Source organism: Sylvia atricapilla, chromosome 1 (genome assembly GCF_009819655.1).
Source record: "Sylvia atricapilla isolate bSylAtr1 chromosome 1, bSylAtr1.pri, whole genome shotgun sequence".
In the NCBI taxonomy this organism is placed as follows: Eukaryota; Metazoa; Chordata; class Aves; order Passeriformes; family Sylviidae; genus Sylvia; species Sylvia atricapilla.
This window is the reverse complement of record NC_089140.1, coordinates 24,659,413-24,676,557: the sequence shown is the minus strand read 5'-3', so window position 1 is coordinate 24,676,557 and position 17,145 is coordinate 24,659,413. Positions and strand designations below refer to the sequence as shown.

Here is a 17,145-nt window from a genome sequence, read left to right as displayed (position 1 = left end):
ACAGCTTCTTTCCCGAGCAAAAGGGACAGCTCTAATAAGCAGGAAGTCAGTGCCAGGGCTTGTGGCTGGGGCTGTGTATGGGAAGGACAGGGTCAGCCCCCTAACTCTGCACAGCTGAGTGGGCTGTGGGTCTTGCCACATCACCTCCTGGCCCCAGAAAGCCTCTGCTCCACCCCAGCCCCCATGTTGCCACTGCTCACTGGCACAGACACTGGTGTAAGGCATGCCCCTGGGCACAAGAAGTTGTGTGAGGCTGAAGAACAGCCAGTGTCATGTCAGCCCTTCCAAATGCCAGCAGTTTCCCTCTGCTGCCACGGCAGACAGCTCATAGATACCTCTGTACCAACAGCGTTCCCTGGTATTTGTGATGTTTTGTATCCAAACAGCGCATGCTGCAGGGGCAGTGATGGCTGCAGGGGCAGACCTGGGTGCAGTTATTCACACAGCTGACTGACATGTCTCTGGGGGGCAGCTCTGCATTAGCAGTCTGTGCACAAACTGTGCTTACAGCTCCTCTCCAAAATGCTCAGTTGGTCTGGGGACTTGAGCACTGCCCAGGCTCCACTGTGTGCCCATGAGGGCTTTGGTGACAAGGACTCATCTGTTTGGATCACAGTCCCGAGTCTTTTGCTGCCTGCCCATGGCATGAAACCCTTCTACAGAGCGGAGCCAGGCCTGAATGAGGGCAGCTTTTGTCTCATCCCTTTGCTGTACTCTGGCATTACCTAACTCTGGCTTTCCCACTCCTTCTTCAGTAACTTCTCTCCCTGCAGGACACTTTCAGTTTCCCTCCTAAGTGGTGTACTTTCTTACAGGAACTTGTAATCCATTTTTACCCTTGAAGAACAGAAGTCGTTCCCAGAGCCCAAGCTGAAATTACTGCTCAGAATGAGAGGCCGGGCTATTCACGCATTTGTGATTAGCCATCAGTGGCTCGAACTAGCATTTTAAAGTGATTATTCTAGGATTGTGCCACTTTTTGTTCTGAAGTGCTGTGTTCTAAAGAGTTACCTCAGCATCAGCGGCAGTGACACAGCTGAAATGCCGATCAGTCCCTCTGTGGGCTCTGGCTTTACTCTCTGGCTGTGGAAGGGCGACAGCCACTTCCCTCAGCAGGGCAGAACTAACCCATCAAAACACTATTTTCACATTTTAGTGTTGCTTAAAACACCTTCAAATGAGGAAATCCACATGTTGTTGGATCTTGTCAAATTTTTATTTTTTAATTGGTTCTGGCCTTTCAGAAAATCAAGGCTGTCCTCCCTCATCACTGGCTTTTTTCTGTTCTGAACTGCTCCTGTGCTGAATTTCCCGTTGGTCTGCCCACAGACTGAACCATGGGCAAGTGAGGGGCCTTGTCTTTTCCTACAGCATTTGAGAGGACAGACATCATAGCTATCAGCTCTTACTGACAACATTTTGACCTGAGGTGAGGAGGGCAGGAAGCCCACACCAACCTCCTCCACAGGTAACCCAGCCTTGCAGTGCAGAGGTGGGAACTGGAGCTGGGCCACCAGTGTTCAGGTGGTGCTGGGCAGGACACAGCGAGCAGGTGTTGTGCAGCAAGAGCCACGCTGGGGTACAGTTCCAACCTCCTGGCAGCCGCAGTGCAGAAACAGCAGTGGTGAAGATGCAGCTCAAGCTTGGCCTACCAATTAGAAAGTCACCTGCACACAGAAAATTCAGGCTTGCGAGCCCCAGGAGGGCATAACCCATCATCTTTAACATGCTGTGGAGACTGGAGCAGTTGTGGCGTTTCCAGTTGCAGCTGAGACAACTTGCACAAACAAGAAAGACGCATGTATAGATGGCTCCAGGCCTAGCGAGCTGCTGAGCAGACACATTTTACATGTCAGCTGTGGAAGCAGAGCCTCTTACTATATCTATTTTAATTAAGATAATAATTTTATGAATTGAGGATTCTTTTTATCTTCTTGCAGCTGGTGGCCGTATTAGTGGAAGGTAAGATTTATGATTCCGTCGTTGGGAAACACAAACTGGGTTAGACAGATTAAGTGCACAGTTATTTGGCCTAGATTCTGCCAGATGTAAATCCACTGAAATGACTACACAAATTGCAGTCTATGCCCTTTGATTTTCCCTAACTTAATGCTTTACTAAAATCAAATAAATACAAGACATACTAAACACATTTGGTAAAAGAACTGCTGTACTTTGAATATATAAAATCCCCATTATAACTAACCTACACTTGACTGTAAAATGTTTTTATGTAACAAAACGAATCCAGATCTTTTAAATACACAAACATTGACCAGTATCAATGTGAAAACAAGACTATTTTTACATCAATCTGCAGCAAAAGACTGCATACTACATTCCATCTGCATATGAAGAAAAAAGACCATTTTTTTCCCTTAATTTCTTTTTTTAACTTCTTTCTACATAGTTACAGAGTGTAAATGAGACCCACTTGGAGCCTTGTGAATCATGCCAATTTGGCCAAGAGCTGGGATCAAAATAATCTTTGGCTGAGTAGAAGGAGGGAAAGAAAAAGCAGGGTACAAGGTACATATTCCCCTGACCCCCTAGCCTGACCCATGCAGCTGTCTGGTTGTCCTCACCATTTATTATTTCTTCTGGAGTGACCAAGAAAAGGGCAGAAAAGTGAGAACTCATTACAAATTCTAATAAAGATTCAGGATTTCTTATTTTATTGCATTCGTTGTCTAACAACAATAATACTCATTGGCAAGAAATTTATTTACACTAACAAATTAACTTTGAACCACAAGGCTTTGTTGTTTGTATTTCAACTGTAAGAAAACAAAGGGCCACCTTGATGTTTTCTTTTGATGTCTCCCAATAACTAAATATTAAACAAAGTTGTCTTGGGGAAAACTCAACAATCTAGAGAAGTTCATATCAACCAAGCACAAGAGAACAAGCTCAGACATGGCACCACTGTGTCCTTCATGCAGGTGGATCAGACATCAAGATGTACAAACAAAAAGTTCAGGATAACATGCATTTCGTATACATTTGACCTCTTTAAAAAAGAACAGAAAAAGGAAAAATCTGAAGCACAACTACCTCTTTAACCATATAAAAAGAAACTATGTAAGAAGACAATTGTTACAGTAAGCACAGTGCATTTTAGTCTTTTAGCTGCCTGGTCTTCTAGCAATATGTGTAACACTTATCAGTGACCAGTGAGATACCTTTGCAACATGACTGGGAAATATGAAAGCAATTGTTGAGTTCATGTGTATGGGAAAGTATAGAGGCAGAAAATGTTCACTGTGCACTCTTCAGTTCCAAATGGGCTGGTTATTCCTCATGTCTGGTGCCCTGAGATCCGCCTTCCTTCAGACATTTCTGCACAGGGCCCAAATCCACTTCCACTGGTGGCAGTGGCAAAGCTCCCACTGAAACCCAGCAGGAGCCCCAGGCTCCTGAGTTACAAGGGTTGGATCTGATCTCCTGAGCTGTGAGCCCTCCTCATGTCTCTGGAAGGGACATACCTAACATCAGCAGGTTTCACAAACCCTACAGCTTGTTCTTAACACAATCCACACTTCCCAAAGAAACAGGCAGCCCAAGGCACTACCACCAAACCTTCCTGTAAGATGTGCATTTTTTAAATCATTACTTAATGCTAAAAGCAAAAGTACCACTTGGTACAGCTGGTTAGTAACAGAAAGCTCATTTTATACTGAGGGTTTGGAGGGCTCAATGTCATGACCAAGATACTACAGCTTTGAAAAATCAGTTTCACAGGTACAGAAAAAAGTCCAGTAAATTCCACAGGGAGGTTAACAAAAGGGACCGTGCCATCTGCAGATGACCCACACTCCACTCTAGTGAGTGGGCAAGTCTCCTTGGATTTCACCTGTCATCCTGCTCAGAAACAAACTGCTGAAAGTGCTCCTAATAAAAATTGAAGTTGGGGTTAAACCCACAAAACCCCGTGTTTCCTCGCTAGAATACTGATACCCAACTACATGATGATCCTCTTCCATACTACTGTAGAACAGTATTCTGCAGTACGTGCAAAAGTGGCATTTCTTTCTCTTTTTTCTCTTGGAAGTGGAACAAAATTCATTCTCAAAAATGACACTGCCCACCTCTTACCCATCCATGAGCCAGGAGGTGAAGGTGTAGCAGCTCAGGAGGCTTTGATGGAAGCAATAAAGTACGAGGAACCCTCATCCCAAGTGTCAAGAACCTCTGAATGTCAATGACAGCTAAGGGCCAGCAAGTTTTAGAGGAAAGCTGCTCAATAATTCTAGTAAAAGCTCAATTCCTGTGGTACCCCTGCAGCAGACTAAAGTCATAGCAAAGGAGATGCCATTGCAAAAAAACTTCGAGAAGCTGAAAAAATACAAAAGTATTTGTATACACTGAAATACAAACATCTAATGCAATTCAGCTTTTTATTACTGGTTTCTGTTCCACTGTGTAATTCTAACCCATGATCTTGAACAGGCTCCACTCCCAACAACCCCCACCAGGACTTGCTGAGTGAAATGCAGACAGTGGGCAACTCCCTGTGCATTGCAGTGAAGGGGTATAGCTCCTTCCCTCTGGCCCTGCTCTCCTTGGGCAGACTGAAACCCAACAGGGAGTTTTAACAGGAAGCTGCAGGGTGCAGCAACCCCCCTGTGAAGAAACAGGAAGATACAAGCTGGAAGTGATTAATGTCAGTATGTTTGGCTGATTTGAACAGATCAAGGAGCTACTGCTCTCCTCACAATCTCAGTATACGCACTGGGGTTTTTAGGACTAAAGTAACCTGCAGTATTTCGTTTTCTATTTTTGAGACTTCCACTTTTTCCTAACTCTCTGTTCTTCACCTTTTTAGAGGCTCTATATATTCACAATTGCAATACTGCAGCAGTGAGCAGAACTAGAGTTTACAGAACTGGCCTACCACCCTAACCAGGGTGAAAATAACTTGGGCCATCCTGCTGCAGTCACCCAGGTGTAATGATGACACAAGCATATGTCTCGAGGTGTGGAAACACCACATTGCCCGCACAGCAGTTCAGCAGTGGCCAGGCAAATCAGCCTAATAAAACCAGCTTTAGCTCCACAAATAAATACACAATGTAGGCAGCATGAAGCCTGCAGGTGAGCCAAACCATGAGAAAGGCTGACCAGCCATTTAGCACAGAAAATTTGTTTCTTGTTACATTAAGCCTCACATTAGTCTGACTTAGCACTGATTTATAGGAAGTTTAAGTTGAGAATGATGAGACATCCACGTTTTGTTTTTTATAAGTCATAATACAATACAAGGGGGAAAAAATTGCAACACAACTTTAAAGGTCCTATAGAACAGCAAGAAAAGTTTCAAACTGTGCTTCACGTCTGTTATCCGGTGACACTTCTGCACTTCCCAAGATTGAATTGCCATATTTCATAAAAGGAACCACATAGATCCTTTATCACAGAAAGAACAGAAAAACTCTTGTCATTGTTCCATTTCCTTAGTTTTCACATGTTGATCAAAATGCATTTTAATGGTTTTAACTTAAATGTAAGCCACTAGGTTTTTTAAGTTGGATTTTTGTTGATGTTTTTAGTCTGAGAATAACAAAATATCATTATCACAAAGCAGTAAAAATCCCCTGAATACTTAAAGGACTTAAATTGAATTAGTTATTCTGCAGAGTAAGAACATGATTTACAGAGATTAACTAGGCACCGTTCTAAGAAGCAAGAATGAAAACTCAATATATAATGCCAAGCAGTCTGCTCTGGATTCTAAATAATAAAAAGAACATGAAACAGAGACACCACCTTGTATTATTACATACAAACACTTGAACATTACTACAATGTAAACATAATTTAAAAAGAAAATCTTCATCTAATGCATTTATCCACATTGTATATAAAATATTAAATTTCCAGTTTCTTCCAGGAAACTTCTCTTACTCTAAGAATGCTAGTTTTATGAGGCTGTTAAATATTTGTAAATGTTTTTCCTATGAACGAATGCAGAAGGATTTACTGTAATGTGTATTTTTTGTTAGCAGGTGTATTTTGCTGCTGGTGGTTTATCTCAAGGAAAGTATCACAAGCCTTTAGAAATATCAGCAAGTATCTTTTATGGCAATTTCAATTTTAGATCTGAATAAAATATACATCAAAAACTTGTAGAAATTGGATTTGGAAGGAAAAATAAAGCTAATGCTAAGTAGATCCGTTGTGTATTAATTCTGAATGAACTAGGCTCTCTCAGTTTGCAAACCATTTTACATGTCAAAGACATTATTAGGATCAAAAGAAATGTAACCATTAACTGTGCACCCTAAGTGTTCCAAATCTGAGCTTCAGAGAACTTTGCAGACAGAAATCTGAATGCCATAAAGTACAGAGCAGAAGAGAAGTCAAGCCAAACTAAAACACACATTTTCTTCAGAGGAATTTTCAATTCTAGGTTGGCGCATTTTGAAGCTCAAAGTTCTATCTTTGCCATCTTAAACACTTTCTGGGTTTGCACAGCCAGATGAAGACTGCCACTTGCAGGCTGCACGAGTGGGAAGTGACGTTTCTCAACCACACACAGTCAGCTTTGACTGTAGAGCAGTCAGTTCATGCCTGCAGCTCCTTGTCGTGAAGATCTGCCCATTGTCTGTCCATTCTTCTGAACCAATACTGTATAGCTTAGTACTGCTGCTGAGGCAGTAACACCACACACTGCTTCTGTCACAGCCAAAACTACAGAACAGGCTTCATCCTTGGCCTCACACACCCCAGAAATCCCTGAAGTATGACCACTGCTAAGCCATCAAAACATTCTACAAGCCAAAGCCCAAAAATTCAGGTTTTAGTGAGATATCAATCAAAACAGTTAAAATGTGGGAACTTTGGATTAAGTAACCATCACCTCCATGGCAGCATTGACCTTAACAGCAATGTACTGAATTTAATTTTAACCAGAATCACCCATCTTTCTCTTCTTAAAGTGCACTTCTGTAAAAACTGAAAATCTACAGCAGACTAAAGTTTGATAATTGTTTCCAACACCAGCTTCATAATAGCACAGCATAAAGCTTATTCTCACAATGCTTACTGACTGGAGAATGAATTTGAAGATGTGGTGTTTTTCCTGGGGAAAAACCAACTTGAACCAAAATAAATCCAGTTTCCTGTATAAAACACATGGAAAACAAAGCGGAATGTGCTATAAGAAAGTTGTCTACACACTGGGAGCACAATAAAATTTATACAGATATATAAGCTGTGCTCTAGTTAGAAATTCATCCTTGCTCAGATATCTAAAGGATAAATGTTATCCTCAGATTTCTGTGTAAACCCACATAACCATTTAAGGCTTGGCCTCCTTCCTGGATTGACTATTGTACAGTTAACAGAAAGAGTTTCACCTCCTGTCCTTTACCCAGGGAGAATATTGACTCTCCTGTCTTTATCTCCAGTGTATAAGAAGTCACTGAACAGTTTTCAGAGCAGTCTTGCTTAAGGGTACTGATGCAAGATGAAACTTACTCCAGCAGACTGAACTGAGTATCCAAACACCGCAAAGAAGATGAACTTCCAGTTAGAAAGTTAAGTCTTATCAGACAGAGCACAACTCCTTTTACCCAGCTGAAGAAATGTTCCCCAGCCATATCGACTGGCCATCCTATTCAGAAGAGGTGAAGCAGTGGACATGCTCCTTGGCATCATGCTGGTTACTGAAGTGACCAAACACACAGAGCTCAACAGAGAGAGTACTTTGGAAGGAAACACTACCACACAAAAATGAAATCTGTTAGCTGTCAACAAGAACAGAATGAACTGAGGGGCTGGGATTGTTTCACATGGCAACAGCAATGAGCGTGAACTGGATATGCAGGAAAGAAAACGACACAATATAAATTTCCCTAGTCATTCTATGTACAGCCCCATCTCTCTGTACACAATCTTGGGCGATGAACACAAGAAAGCTGAAGGGGCATCAGAGTGGATATGAGTTTCTCTTTCCTTGACATGCCTCCACTTGCCAAACACAGCAGCACTTCTGCTTATCACTGCTCATTAGTGCCCTCTGTTGCATCTGACAAACACTTGTCTGTTTTCTTTGATCTCCTCTGCAGCTGCTCTTGCTCCCTCTTTCGAAGCTTTTCCCTTTGCTTTTCCATTTTCTCTTGAGCTTTGCGAGCCTTCTCCAAAGATGCTTTCATTTCCTTTAGCTTTCTCTTTATGATTGCTCTGTCCTGGGAAGATGTCATACCAAGTGCCTGAGGTGGAGAAAACAAAATTTAAAAGAATTTCTTCAGATTTAATCTATCATTTGTTTTCATATTCTAGTAGTAGTTCTCCTCAGAAGACTGTAACAGCAAAGTGCATCTGTCACAAACTCAGATATGTCATTGATGTGCAAGTACTACACTTCATGCTTTCCACTTCTAGAATATTAAAGAATGGGACCTCATTGCCACCACCAATGTTGATTTCATTGATCAAATAAGGCAAACAAACTATTTTACTGATATCATCTAAATCCACATAGAACAAAACTTCCAAATTCTCACTGCTATGTCTTCGTCAAAAGTTCACCTGCAGTCTTCTAAGACACTTAGTTAGTGAAGTGCCACCAAAAAATTCAGAAGGGAAACACCAGACTGAGCTTCCTGCAGCTCCATTCTGTATTTTTGACTGAAATAGACTCATATTTTTACTACAAGAAACAATGCATACTTTATACATCAAAACTGTATTTAGTTCTAACATACTACAACTGCTATCAGCTTATGCCTCCTGTATCCTGTTAATGCATTATTCCCTTGCTACTTCTGATGTATGTCTATCCACTGTCTTCTCAGAATTGCCCTTTCACAAAATAGAGCTGGATGAGAAATATGTGCATGCAAATACCACTTTCACACACTGCTGTATGATTTGCACATGCAAATATGGGTACATTATATGCGTCAAGAATTTTCACAAAGCAAATGCCTTGCATTTCTGAAGCTTCTGAATCCAAGTGCATATGGGAAATTTTTTAAGTGTTGCTGTGGCTTTATACTTACGGTTCATTATTCTGGCCTATCAGGACTCCATGCACAAGGATTTGCTGCTTTCTGGATGAATTTTTACTGCTTTTGGGATGATGTAAGGTGATGAAAAATACTATAGTTAATCTTGAAGCCCAGTCAGTTAATTACCTTGAGCTTACTGCCATCCAGCTGAAGGAGATGCTCCCCATTAATGTTCTGGGCACTGAATTCAGACACATACTGTTCAAGGTTCAGGCTCATCAACCAGTGGGAAACCTGCTGCACACTCCACTCGTGAACAGCACGGCTCTGACATTGACTGTGCTTCGGAGACTGTCCATCGTCGAGGATCTGTGACAAAAATATTCCACATTATTATTAAAGGGTAACACAGGTGAGTAACTATGTTTTTCTGAACAAATCGCCAGCATCAGAGCACAGGCATCTGGACTATCTTTGCACTACAATAATAAGAATTTCACACTGCTATATTACATCTCTATCTAACCAAACACCTAAAAATGAGTACAGGGTACCCAAAAAGTCTTTTATCTATAGACTCATAGAAGGAAAAGGAACTGACATTCCTTTTAACCCAAGCAGGGACTGAAATGACCAGGTGGCACAATTCAAACCATGCTCCCATTCCCTCACAAGATTTTTTCCTTCAAATTAGCAGATTTCTAAAGGATGCAATGAATTGTGCATTCCACTTCCTGGGCTCATTCACAGATCTTTATTACTAGTTTAAGCTAATTAAAAAAACCCCAAAACTCAGGAGAAAATAAAACCATCAGAAAACTACTCTAGAGCTCAAAGTGGTGACATCAAATAGCCAGTGAAACTAACACTGTCTGTGGAAGAAGACTTATGAGATGACACAGAGGAGTGGTACACACACAGTGATCCCACAGCCCCGGCCCTGCTCTCACCATGTTGTGCTGCTGTGGGTGAGAGCACAAACCCCATCAAAAAGGGCAAATGTGGCGTCAACCACTGGAGCAGACTCATGTCCCTGCTCTGCCACTTTAGTCCACCCACGGGTATGCCAGTAGGGCCTGGAACAAAAGCTATTTTGTCCTGGCTGTAGTCAGCAAAGCAGCTGCTACAGGCTGCAGCAGCTGTCTGCTGTTAGAGCAGCTTTTACATTAGCTGAGATGATGCTGGGAGCTCTCTCAGCTCCTGGCTGTTCAGTTGTCAGGGCTGGACACTATCATTTTCTTCTCCTATTGCCAGCATGAGCTCAGCACAGCTGATGCCTGGTCTGGTAGATTTGCTTTGACACTGACCCTCCTCCTGCTTCCAGTGTACCACAAAAAGTGTCGTTTGCTGTGGCCTTGAAAACTCTCAGCAACAAGGAGAGGGCAACTCAAGACAAGGAAAGAAAAGCCAGTGACATCTGTGTGTTCTGGGCCAACAAGGGTGTTTGCCACACAACACCAGAAGACAGGAAATGTGACTCTTCAAAAGAGACAGTACATTGCCACGTGACGGTCACGCGATTCACCACAACAGCACACTAGTATCTCACCTCATCATCAATCATATCCAGGCTCTGAGTGAGGGAGCAACAAAGAAATGGGAAAGAAAAGCATTATAGAAATGAAATACCAAACATGTAACAACATGTAAAAGATCAGGCAACGGCAGCATCAAGATTTGCAAATAGATATGGCTACTTAAAATCAACGAGATTTCTTTAAAAATAATTATTTCCAGAAGCAAAGAGGTTATGTTGAAAGCTCAGCACACACATGATTTGGCAGCTGAAATCTGACACTGCACCAACGAAACCCTTTTGGAGCTCCTGATCTTGATACCCTAGAACTGGTGGGAACTTCTCTGATGGCTCCAATTTGCAAGAGCAAAAGCTCTTTAAGCAGAGGAGAACCAACTGCAAGAACTGGGTTCCCTCCCTACCCTTCCATTTTTTCATTTTCTCTAAATGCTGGTGGGGCTCCCAGGGAAGCCAGAACGGAGGAGTGCTCGCAGTAATGCACTGTGGAAGCCTGAGGAGCAGCTCCAGCCTTCTCCCTGCCCACGGTGGCTGGGGGGGTTTCCAGGGCAGCTCTTGCTGAACATGCTGCCTCCTTGCCACACAGCAGAGGATGGAGAAAACACATTCATTTTTATACCCCTGCTCCGGCTTGGTACTTTAGAAGTAACAAAGTAGAGAGCTGAACATGCAAAATGAAAGGATTTTCAAGCTTTAATTCAATACCACTCAGAACAGGACATTGCCACAATCAAATACATAATATAAGGGGAATTAAACATGGTAAGATAATGAAACACGTTATCAGGATAGTACTAACACTAAATAAAGTGCAAGTGATGACTTTGATATTTTCAGTAATTCACAGCATATGCAGACCTTTGTGCTGTCTCCTTTTGCTATAAATTCTTGCCCTTAATTACCTGCAGTAAGCAATCTCAAAAGAATGGCTGGGTTTGTAGACTTGCAGTTTGGCAAATAGAGTAGCAAAGAACAGCTCTCATTCTTTAAACCCAAGTAAACCATGCAGGCGGTAGTAAAAAACCTACCTATCATTAAAACAACAAAACAAGGGTACAGAAGGTATAGATACTTCAAGTTCCCCCTCTCTAGTAAAAACAACTTGGCCCAAATCTCATATGAAAAATCTGAAGTTCTTATGGAGTGTTTGTAAAAGAACAAATGCACGTTTCCTGACTCCACAGGATGTGCTGTCAGCTACTGTCAAATCATACAACTTCACCCACAACTGAGTTAGAAAACTAGTATCTTTTCAACAAATTATATTCAGCTCAAATATGTTACCAATTTACGGGGTTAGGATTACCTTTTTACTTTATTATTGTATGAAAAAACTCTGGTTTGGAGTAATTGACTTCAAATCCACTGTGCAAAGCAAGCACAAAGAATGCAGAGTGGATGAAGACATACATGTTATAATCAATACACATACATTCAGGTAGAGTAACACACATTTACTGCATGTACAGGTAATTCTAGAAGGGTAAAAACTGGGGTAGGTGAAGGTGCTTTACATCTCACCTACATTTACCAAAGTGTACTGTATGTTTGGTAGATCCAAACTCTCTCAGGCCTAGTTTAGTGTTATTTATATGTATATCTATCTCCATATGTACATATTTAGAAAAAAATGTATTGGCACGTGTGAGGATATAGCATCTCTTAGGACACCAACTGCATTCCACTTCCCTATGACAACACCACAGGGCATTATTTTAAGTTGTTACTATATAAACGAGAAAAATCCTAATTTAGAAACCAAGATTAATTTCCTCTCCAATCCTACTGTGTAAAACCTTTCCTTTGAGTAATCAAGCGAGATTCCATAGGAAAAAGAAAACAACTATTTCCCACATTAAACAATTTCATCTGCATACCTCATCAGATGACAGTACTAAGGAGTGTGAGAAGCCTGGTGTTTTAGGTTCTGCTCCTAAACCACTCAAATCAGCTGAACTTGTGCTGCTGGGACTGAAATCATCATTGAATGTGAAATTCTGTGGAGAAAAAGAGGAGTAAGAATGAACAAACTGTTGTTTAGGTGCATCTAAAAAGGAAACTTGGTTTCTGTCTTCCATGTTGGCATAGATCAGGAGTGATTTCAATCATTTACCAAACCAATCACAATACACATGAGGAAGTCTAATGTTTTACAGTGTTACTATTTATAGAATGCACAGTATTTTTACCTCTCTGTACTTCATGAGACACCTTTGCCAACTTAATGCCTCAGTGAATAACCAAAGTGTCTAAAAGCAATTTCCAGACTCTTAAGATGTTGGCTCTCATCCTGGAGCTAAATTACTGCTTCTGTAGGTTTATCACTAGCATTTACTGTCCTCCAAACACTTGGGCGAAGCGTAGCACAGGCAGTAGCACAAAGAATAGGACAGAGAATTAATGAACAGAGAGAAGTGAAAACTCCTATTGAAAGAGCAAGAAGAATATCCTATGACTCCACTTCTGAGTCCCAAATAATCTCCTTGAAAAGTGAAAGGACCCTCCCTCTTTGCCTATGCCTTTAGAAAAAAAATCTGAAACTGAAAGTAAAAAAAATATCTTTGGACATTGAATATTACTTCCTGAACTAATAACCATAAAACAAACCCTGTTTTTTCTTAACAATGCAATAAGACACATCACATCTTAGAGCAAATAATGGTGAAAGCAGGCACATATTTTTCAGGAATACAACAAAATCATCATTAGAATAAGACAAAAATTAACAAGTATTTCACACTAGAGGGAGAAAAATAAAAAAACCAAAATACATGAAAGATTTAGAACACCATGGTATTCAATTTAACCTGAATACACACTTGACAATACAGAGACCTCTACTCTCTAACATTGAAATGAGTCTTAAATCAAATTCATCTTCGACCTTCACTTTAGAAACAACAAAAACAACACTAAAAGAGTTATCATCTGCTCCCCTCAAATACTTGACCTGTCTTTCCTGCAAACATGAAGACTTCCAAAAATATCAAGCGTTGGTCCTCTTAGTTTTGCTGGAAATCCAACTAAATATTGGTATCATGTCTGTGCCTTGAAAGCCTAAATAGCAGTACAGAAATTCTTAATTTAAGAGCTTGCAAACTTTACAGAAAACATAAGAATATTTTTGTGATTATTTTTCTCTCACCTACATTTAGAATTCCTGTTCTGTTTTTCCCAGCTCTTTATAGAGAAGAAAACCTGAGCAGCTTCCTTAGCTGCTTCCTTAGCCCACACAGTGTTCTTAGGCCAGGAGTTCAACAGCTCTACCTCCTGTTGTGTGAAGAACATATTTTTTCTTTTTTAAGTACTCTGATTTTTCTTTCACCTCTGTTTTGTGCAAGATTCAGCTTTACAATGATTTTAAGCTTTTCAAATTTAATTTTCCACAGCAAAACCACAAGATAGCCAAAGCCTGGTAATAATTAGGACAGCCCACAACCTAATACTCAACCTAATACTATCTAAAAGGGTGTGCTTTTCTCCCATTTGAAAACTATTTTTAAACAATGTTTGTTTAAATACATAAATAGGATTTACAGGTCTAAATTTTTTTTCCCTAAAAGAGAAGAGGAAAGCAAGTATTTTCTGTTCAGAAATTTCATTGGTGGTCTTCTCTATCAGTCTGATTTGGACTGCTGTAAGTCTTGTGTTGCTCACCCTGCCAAGTAACACAAGAGCAGCTATGACCTTGCACAGCCTAGTGCACAGCAGAAGTAATGTATCATTAGCTTTTGGCATCAAAAAGATAAGAAATGCCTGTGCAAACTGCTATTATGAACATGCATTTGGTGGTAGAAGACAGAAAAATGAGATTTCTGATTCATATTCCCATACAAAGTTGAGAACCACATCTGCTTCTTTTTATCAGACCAATATAAAAAAATCAACTGCTGTAAGTCATAAGAAGTTACAGGCAAAGAAATATTTTCCAGAAGTGGAAACAAACATGAAAAAGCGAAGTATATTGCTATAAATAAGGGTTATTTAAGGAATTGTCATGCTGAAACATTCATGCACATAGAAAGGAATCACATAGATGTATTAAATTGCAATAGTTCATATTTACAGTTCAAGCATCTTCATACAGAGAATTAAATCCAACATCCAGCATGCATGACAAACAGATTTCATTACTGGAGGGAAAAAAGATGACTGACAGCATACAGCATTTCTTCACTTGCAAACACCTCATTTGAACATGGGTATTCCCACTACCAGTCCTGAAATGAAGAAAAAAATCTATAACTGAATACACAAATCTAGCATTTGTTCAGTGGATCCAAATGCTAATTTCCACTGGCATCACTTGCTTTTGTTACGGTACATCACACCACAGTTAGTTTACTGGAATAATGTACATTAAGACAGTGTAAAAAAGGTAGAACAGGGAATGGTACAATGACAGAGATGTTCTGTTCGGATGGGCTGCTACCGTACAATGAACACCATGCACTGTTTATTGTAGTAGTCACATATTGGCCTGTTCTTTTTTCCAGAATCACAAAGCCAATTATGCTACTCAACACAGTGGGAATAAGGTAGTTTTTATTTTCTACCTTTGACCCTTTTTTAGCTGGGCTTAAATTTTCAGAGGAGGGTTCAGTAGAGCTGGTAGGCGACGGCAGGTTGCTGGAAGAATTGGATCCCTTGCCGCTCTCTCCATACCATGTGAATGGTACACAGTGTGGGAGAGAGGAGGATCGCTCTGCTAAAGATTTAGTGTTTGCTGATTTCTGTAGCAGCTCTCTGACAGTCCTGTTTAAGAGAAAGGAGCAGGAATATGCATTAGATTATAAAAGAAGGGGAAACAAAATGCCGCAGAGGCAGTTAACTGTAAAGAGTGACATTCCCTGTAGCTGTGACTAACGGAGTGGCATGCACCTGGTAGGGACATGCCTCAAATCTCTCTTCCAGCAAAAGAAAAAGTATGTTCTTTTGATTATTTTCTAACTCAAGCTTTCTTAAGACAACACACATCCAGCAAATGGAGACAGATGCCAGCTGAAAATGCCTATACTCCCACCATTCAGAGGAGAACCAGCTCCTGTGAAGACGCCACACATTGTGTTTGTGCATTTCTGAGTCCCAGTGGTATCTCGGCATGATTATCTAATGATTTAATAATCATTAGACTCAGCACTGACCCAAGTGGGCCCTGGTTCTCAGAGAAGATCTAACTTGGATTTTGAGCACAGGCAGAATGAATCAGATGCATCTGTATCCATCTATGGAGGTGTTCCTTTGTTACAACAGCTACATACACTTGAAGTCCTATTATCTTGCTTTTAAATTGATCAAATATTAAAAATATTGATATTTTAATATATTTTTATTGATTTAGAAAAATGAAAGAAACATCTATGGGACTTCATCAGATTCTCTCTTCTTTGCAGTAATCAAAGCAAAGGTAACTTTTATAAATAAGAATGCCTAAATTTTATTTCCTAAATATATCATTAGTGCAGTATGTAAATTAAAAATTGCTACAGAAGTGTCTGTTCCCAAGAATTCATGCATATGTCATAGAATCATATCATTTACATATATATATAATTGATATAATATTTATATTACTGTTATATATAATATATATAATATACATATTACTGTTATATATATATATTATATATATATTACTGTTTCAGAGCATTAACATACCACTGCTCCTAGCAGCCACGTGTAAATGGGGCACAGGTAAATCTCCCTCAACATCTACCTTCTGGACACATTCTAAATCATTATTAACATAATCACTAGACCACTTATTTTGTGAAACCTCTTTTCTGTATGGATGAAAGGGAGGCTGTCAAAGGACACCCACCTATGGAAGCAGAAGGATAATCCTACTCCATTTAGCAACTAAAGAAAGGTGGATCTGACCTTTCTATCTGACTGGGTCTATCTGACCCAGTCATTTACTTCCCTCTCATCCTCTGATCTTGCTTGAACATAGAAAGTAAACACAAATGTTGTTGCCCAAATCACCTAACTTCAGGCAGGGAAACAGATGCTCCTTACTTAAATGGGGCATTTTTTATACCTGTAGCATGAGTGGTAGTTTCAGGAAATAATTTGGGATTTTATTTACACATCCTGAGTGCTACTTTCTGGAAATGGCAAAATAATGCATGCAACACTCATCTGACAACATGATTAATTCTACATCAATCAGTTGCTGTAATGGATATAATTGTAACACGGTGTTGTCTTTTCATCATCTTCCTTCTTTGAAAGAGCTTATACAGCTTTGGACTTGTAGAGAGAAAATTTCTTCTGAGGCAAGTTCTTCGGAATTATTAACAAAAGAAGTGGCAATGGCTGTTTAAAAAGTTAGGCTGAACCAGTTACACTCCAGTTAGCAGAGGTTGAGTAAGAATGACAAATGCTCACAAATTTCAACTTTGAAAGCAGTATTAAACTCTACTTTTAGTAACTGTAACTGGGATATGGAACTGTATTAAAGAAATATTGAAAGACAACACAAAGAACTGATTTACCACACAGACTAATAAGCAACTGATCTCTACACTGAGATCTGCTCTCTCTAAGGAAGACACCTGTGAGATCTCACAAACATCTGCAACATCCTGTGTTGGCATGAGGGTCATTCAAGTTCTTACAAACAACTATATATTCATTTCCCCCACCCTATGGCTT

At 40.2% G+C, this 17,145-nt stretch overlaps 1 protein-coding gene across 2 annotated transcripts in view; it reads right to left on the bottom strand.

Moving 5' to 3' along the window:
* Nucleotides 1-6,813: 6,813 nt before the first annotated feature.
* PPP1R9A (protein phosphatase 1 regulatory subunit 9A) overlaps nt 6,814-17,145 on the bottom strand; it is a 130,273-nt gene continuing 119,941 nt past the window's right edge. Inside the window, exons 16-19 of one of the 2 annotated variants that reach the window (XM_066317509.1) lie at nt 15,045-15,243; nt 12,366-12,485; nt 9,141-9,323; nt 6,814-8,213 (exon numbers count right to left, since the gene is read on the bottom strand). In XM_066317509.1, the coding sequence (XP_066173606.1) occupies nt 8,001-8,213; nt 9,141-9,323; nt 12,366-12,485; nt 15,045-15,243 (715 nt within the window). In that variant the 3' untranslated portion in view covers nt 6,814-8,000. The remainder of the gene's footprint in view (nt 8,214-9,140; nt 9,324-12,365; nt 12,486-15,044; nt 15,244-17,145) is intronic. The other variant, XM_066317518.1, reaches the window with a different exon arrangement.